This window comes from Micropterus salmoides, unplaced genomic scaffold (genome assembly GCF_014851395.1).
Source record: "Micropterus salmoides isolate LMB-PRFRI ecotype aquatic unplaced genomic scaffold, ASM1485139v1 Ms_hic_scaffold_13, whole genome shotgun sequence".
NCBI classification, from domain to species: domain Eukaryota; kingdom Metazoa; phylum Chordata; class Actinopteri; order Centrarchiformes; family Centrarchidae; genus Micropterus; species Micropterus salmoides.
Genome location: NW_024040374.1, coordinates 23,124,123 through 23,130,830, shown reverse-complemented (window position 1 = coordinate 23,130,830; position 6,708 = coordinate 23,124,123). Strand labels below are relative to the sequence as shown.

General features: G+C 44.3%; 1 protein-coding gene across 1 annotated transcript; it reads left to right on the top strand.

Moving 5' to 3' along the window:
* The first annotated feature begins 1,295 nt into the window (after positions 1-1,295).
* Positions 1,296-6,388, top strand: LOC119900939 (WD repeat-containing protein on Y chromosome-like). The gene has a single exon (XM_038716276.1). It carries the CDS (start codon positions 1,428-1,430, stop codon positions 4,974-4,976), a length of 3,549 nt encoding a protein of 1,182 aa, XP_038572204.1. The 5' UTR covers positions 1,296-1,427; the 3' UTR covers positions 4,977-6,388.
* Positions 6,389-6,708: the final 320 nt, after the last annotated feature.

Below are 6,708 nucleotides of genomic sequence, written 5' to 3'. Positions count from 1 at the left end.
GTTAGCTGGCTGCTCCTGGCTGCATCACTATAGGCTAACGTTAGTAAACAAATCCCTCCACATTTCCTTTTTGCCGTTACATCCTTTCTTGCAGGCGAAATCAACAGTGGTACACAGATAGTAACATGGGTCGCGTCAGTTGTTCAAATAATAGAGAAAGCGTTATAACTTTGCACTGGATGACATAAGCAACTGCTCTGCGTTAGCCGGTGAGCTAACGTGACTTTCTCTGTGTTTCTCCAGCTTTACAAATGCTCACTTTGTTCTTACTCGACAATATCTGAACCTGTTTGGTCTGGTGGGCTTCAGCACATAAACCTTTATTGCTGTTTTGTATCCTTACGTGGAGCCTGTGTTATGTGGTGAGCTTTATGGTGTTAGTGGACTGCATGTCGTTAGCTGCCGTGTTGTCGCTGTAGTACGAGAGAGGCTCGGGAGCGCGCACAGGGCTGAAACCCACCCGGAGACCTCACATTAAAAGCAGAACAGTGGCTGATACAAGCAACGGAGAAAACAGGCGTGTGCTTCATTTACAAGTGAGTTTTGAAAATTTGATTAATTTCATTGAAAAACTTACATATAGCCCCTTTAAGGCATACATTTAGAGAAATGATCATTTCCAACAAAGAAAAATAAGGAATTTGATTCACAAATCAAAGAAAAAGAAAGATCATTAAAAATCTTTACAAGAGTTGAAATCTAAATTGTCTGAACTTAAACAACACAAATTGTTAATAATTACAGATAGATTTCAAATAATTTTAAATATTTGTGTAATACTGTTCTCTGTGTGTAGCATGAAGGTGGATAAAATTTTTCTCCCTTTAGGTAGTTAGGTAGATTTATTTTGTCACAATATAACAGTTTATAGAGTGAAATTGAGTTTGTAACTCTCTTCTGCTACATAACAGACAGTATAAATTAATATAGAAGCAATTATAAAAGCCAAAAGCAAAACTCTCAACTTAGCAGGATCAGTTCACATAATAATTATTTAAACTCGGTAGGTTTATTGTCACAATATAACAAGTTATAGAGTGAAACTGAGTTTTGTCCAAGGGATTCCAAACAATGAATAAATCCACACGCAGGTGTGAGCAGTGTTTTTTGCAACCCTCACCGCTAGATGCCATTAAAACTTACACACTGAGCCTTCAAGGCATACGTTTATAAAAATTATCATTTCCTTCTCAACAAAGAAAGCAGCTTGTTTGAGTTTGAATTTTTGTTTTTATTTAAAATTTTCGTTACATTATCAATATATTCTGGAATTCAAAGACCAATTGGCTTTGATCAATGATTCTAGAATCTGTCTTTCATCTATGCTTCTAGGATCCTATATAACCTGGTGTGTATAAGGATTATTCTCACTTCAACAAACGGCCCAAACAGTCGAACACCAGTTGCCTGGTTATATCGAAGTACTAATGGAAAGACACACAGAAATAGCAGAATATACTCCAGAGAAGACTGCAATGGATTCCAGTGAATTTACAAAGACAGACAAAATGTTTTCACATAAGGACATCCCGCAGATTGTCCAGTTATTCAGAGAGGCTGATGCAGACGGAGGTGGAGGGCTTGATATGGAAGAGTTTTGTGGAGCGATGAGGAAGTTATATGGTGACGTTGATAAAGAAGAACTGATTGCCCTCCACATGCAAGTTGACGCAAACTGTGACACCACTGTGGACCTTGGTGAGCTAATGGACTTCCTATTGAATAAAAATAAGGCGTCAGAAAGCATGGATTATAAAAATCAAGCCTTTCCCAAACCTATCACCAAGATACCTGTGGATCACTGTAAAGCAATCATTCGTCTGCTTTTCATTCCCTACGAGGATGGCAGGGAAACTGATCAGGATTATGAGGAATTAACAGGACAAACAAGAAGTTACCAGAGAGGTAAGTACCTCTCCATCAGCTCGGATGGTATTCTCAAAGCCTGGACTGACAGCTTTGACATGCAATACACAACTGCATTATACAAAACCAAAAAGACACTTCCTTTTTCACACATCAACAAAATGTGTGTTCATGACATGGTGTACCTCAGAGAACTGAAACAGCTGGCTGTCTCCACTTCTGACAGGGAACTGTTATTCTATGACTGCAATGACTTCCCTGAGATGTTTAAAATCAGTCACTCTTTAATAGTAGAGGACAACATAGTGAACGCCATGAACTACTGGTCCAAAGACACTAAAGCAGTGTTTTCCTTTGGTGATGTAAAAGGCTTTTTGTCTGTGTTTATCTCCTACAACGTAAAGAAAAACGGTCTCTTCTGCCCAGAGCTGTACGACAAAATCTCCCTGCGGTCGTATAAAACAGTTTGTGTTTCAGCCCTGTTGAAGAAAACATCTAAGGACTTTCTATGTGTTAAAGTCCCTGTCTTTAATGATACGTGCATGACGATCCAATATTTTACATCACTCAACTCATTTGCCATCTGCGGTAATTCATCCAAGACAATGGTCCTTGCTGGCCTACCCAAGCCTTCCAGAACCAAAGTCTCTAAAAAAGTCTTCAGGAGCCGCGGAGACAATGAGTTTTTCACATGTGTTGAATACTCCCCTTCAGCTGAGCGTCTGGTGACTGGTGGTACAGATGGCTTGCTGCGGGTGTGGTTTCCCCACAAAACCATGTCATGCGAACAGGAATTAACAGGACATGTCAAACCCATCACCTGCATTTCATTCAACCCCATAGACAAAATATTTGTCAGTCTATCGGAGGACAAGAATGTACGCGTGTGGTCCGAGGACGGCTGGATGTGTAGACAAAGCTTCCAGGCTCAAGACATGGGGAGGGCCCCAATCTCCAGTGTGTGTTATAACATACACAACAATGAGTTAGTCCTGGCTAACTCGGATATAGGAAAATATCTTGGAAGAGGAACAGACGTTTTCAAAGAAACCTTAACATCCCACGACAAGCCCCTTTGCGGTGCTCTCTATCACAGCATCTTCAAACAGGTTGTCTCTGTTTGCCGAAACGGTGTGGTGACAGTGTGGGATATCGTAACAGGAAAGGCCGTCATGCAGTTCAAGGTGACTCCGGGTCAGAATGAGGGGCTCACTGCCATGTCCTTTGATGAAGCGCAACGCAGACTAATCACAGTTTCCCAGGATGGGAAATTGAGACTGTGGAACTTTAACAACGGCACAGAGCTCGGCGTTCTTCCTGTAACTGTGCCGAGGGAGGTGACGGGTATTGCCTGCATTAACAACAGAGTGTTTGTCTCTGGAAGAAACTCCAAGAGGATTTTTGACCTGGATTTAGAGGAACAGGACAACAGATTTTTGGAGCATGATTATTTAAATGACATTTCCTCAATGGATGTGCACGAAAATACGCTGGTTACCGCCTCCAGCAATGGAAATATTGTTATCTGGGATGCTGAGACTGCCGAGGCTCTCTGCTGGCTCAATCCCAGTGAGGGCCCTCGAGTACACATGGCAGGAAGAAAAGATCAAGGCCGGACAGGGAGTCTACCTGTTGAGAAGAGCATACATAAAAAATCTACAACTCTGACTGGGAATAAGACTACCAGTCCTCTTATCTTATGTCTGAAGACAAGGGAGGTCAATATTGACACAGCCACACTGCTGATTTCTGCAGATGGCTACATCAATGCGTGGTCTGTTAATGTCAAAGGAGGTCTGTTAGGAAAGTTCAGGGCAGTAAATTATGAAGGTGCCGTCATTACCGCCATGTCGACTGATGTCAATGAACAGATTTTACTGACTGGGGACAGTACCGGAAAGATTTATCTGTGGGACATTCAGGAATTCGGGTTAAAAAAACAGGCAGACAAAGGGCCATTTGAGGATATACATGGGTGGCGTGTGTCACTGTGTCCACCTCCTCTGTTGGGCTCCTGGCGAACTCACTTCACAGGGGTGGTGAGTGTTAAATGTGACCCTGCTTGTGAAAACATAATTACTGCGGGGTTGGACTGCAATGTCCGGCTATGGACAAATACAGGCTGCTGTGTAGGCCTCTTTGGGAGAGACCAATGGGGTGCTACGCAACTCAGCCCTGAGAAGAATGCTGAACAGCAGGAGCCAGAAAAACCAAGCACTGCAAAGACAAGAAACTCTCATATACCATTCCCTGAGTCTCCAAGGTCTTCATCACCCACATCTCCGCTCCCAAACTTTGACGACCTATATGAACAAATTAGAGAGGTAACCAAAACACCTGAGGTTACGCCAACACTGACTTTTGATCAACTACTAACTGAATATAAACAGCTGATCAAGTACAAGCCAAGTTTTGACCAAATAAAAGATATGTGGATGTTGGGGAATGAAAATACTCCATCACCATGTCCTTCAAAAACCACGCCAGCCAGGGGGTCAGATCACACCTCAGACCATGTACACTTTCCTACCATCCCTGATAGGATTCAACTCACAAAATGTCAGACCCAGTTGAAAACGCATCCAACTCAGACTCAGCTCTTCAGAGGTGGCACTTACCCAAAACAAAGCACTCCTCAGACAGGGTCTCCGAATTTAAACCACACTAGGTCCAAATATGGACGTGTGCTCAAGACTCAGCAGAGAGACTCATTAAAAGGAAGTGTCCTCACACCATGTCCACCAAACTCCCTGCCAGGAGAACAGGGGTCTGATCACACATCAGAGCAGGTACACTTGCTACCCATCCCTGACAGGGTTCAACTCACACATAATCAGACCCAGTTAAAGCCAAATCCACCTCGGACCAAGCTCATCAGTGGTGGCACTAACCTTAAACAAAGTTCTCCTCAAACAGCATCTCCAAATTTGAACCAGACTAGATCCAAATATGGAAGAGTGCTGAAGAGTCAGAAGAGAGAAAGATCAGAAAGCGATGTCCTCACACCATGTCCACCAAATACCCTGCAAGGGAAGCAGGGCTCCGATCACAGATCAGAGCAGGTACACTTGCCACCCATCCCTGATAGGGTTCAACTCACACATCGTTAGACACAGTTGAGGCCACATCCACCTCAGACCACTTCCCTCATCCCTTCATCCTTTCATCCCTTCATCCCCTCATATCTGCTCCCATCATCCTTTCATCCCTTCATCCCCTCATCCCTGCTCCCTTCATCCCCCATTTCTTCTCCCCTCATCCCTTCATACCCTCATCCCTCCTCCAGTCTCCTCCACTGCATGTCTACCAAACACCCTGCCTAGAGAGCTGGCGTCTGATTACAGATCAGAGCAGGTACACTTGCCACCCATCCCTGATAGGGTTCAACTCACACATCGTTAGACACAGTTGAGGCCACATCCACCTCAGACCACGCTCACAACAGGCTGCTCTAACGCTTCAAAGAACTCACCAAGATTCATCCAGGAAGACATTAAAAGGTGAGGTCTTCTCACAATTACAAATGCCATATCCTATCACAGACACAGGCAGCATCTCTTCCATGTAAGACCCAAATGGCCGTGCTGTACATTCTGCAGCTCTGCCGACATGGATTTGAACTTATCCCCTCCTCCAGTCTCCTCCAGAGCATGTCTACCAAACACCCTGCCTAGAGAGCTGGCGTCTGATCACACATCAGAGCAGGTACACTTGCCACCCATCCCTGATAGGGTTCAACTCACACATCATCAGACCCAATTGGAGCCTCATCCCTTCTTCCTCTCATCTCTGCTCCCCTCATCCCATCATCCTTTCATCCCCTCATCCCTGCTCCCCTCATCCTCTCATCCCTCCTCCAGTCTCCTCCACTGCATGTCTACCAAACACCCTGCCTAGAGAGCAGGGGTCTGATCACAGATCAGAGCAGGTACACTTGCCACCCATCCCTGATAGGGTTCAACTCACACATCGTTAGACACAGTTGAGGCCACATCCACCTCAGACCACTTCCCTCATACCTTCATCCCTTCATCCTTTCATCCCTTCATCCCCTCATCCCTCCTCCACACCAGGTCCACCAAACACCCTGTCTGGAGTGCTGGGGTCTGATCACACATCATCAGACCCAGTTGGAGCCACATCCCCCTCAGACCACGCTCCCAACAGGCTGCTCTAACGCTTCAAAGAACTCACCAAGATTCATCCAGGAAGACATTAAAAGGTGAGGTCTTCTCACAATTACAAATGCCATATCCTATCACAGACACAGGCAGCATCTCTTCCATGTAAGACCCAAATGGCCGTGCTGTACATTCTGCAGCTCTGCCGACATGGATTTGAACTTATCCCCCCATCCCATCATCTTCTCTTCATCCCCAGCTGGTCACGCAGCCGGCTCACATTGACCAGAGACACCAGACGAGCAGCGCAGCAGCGGATACACCATAAATTTTGTTTTAATTTACATGTGTAAGGCTGTTGTCAGGTAGCCTGTGAAAATAAATTTTAAATTGTAGATTCAGATCATTTTCTACATTATTAGTACTCACTGTATTTAATTTGGGGAAATACGTTTTGGTCACAATGTAACATTTCAATGTAAGAGCCACAAGATTAACAGTAATTATTAATCAATGGTCATGGTTCACAATAGAGGACTGCGGACATGTATGTGAGATTTTAACACAGACAAGTGGGTGACACAGCGGGGGGCAGTGGTGACATTCTTTGCTATATACATACATTTGTATGTCTTTGTGCTCTAAGGAAGAACCAAGGAGTGTATGCTAAAACACCAGATGAAATCAACATTTGTCTGTGATTACCTTTTACTGTTGTTTC

Excerpts from the sequence above, each read along its gene's own strand:
- LOC119900939 (XM_038716276.1), top strand. The coding sequence starts at position 1,428 with ATGGAAAGACACACAGAAATAGCAGAATATACTCCAGAGAAGACTGCA.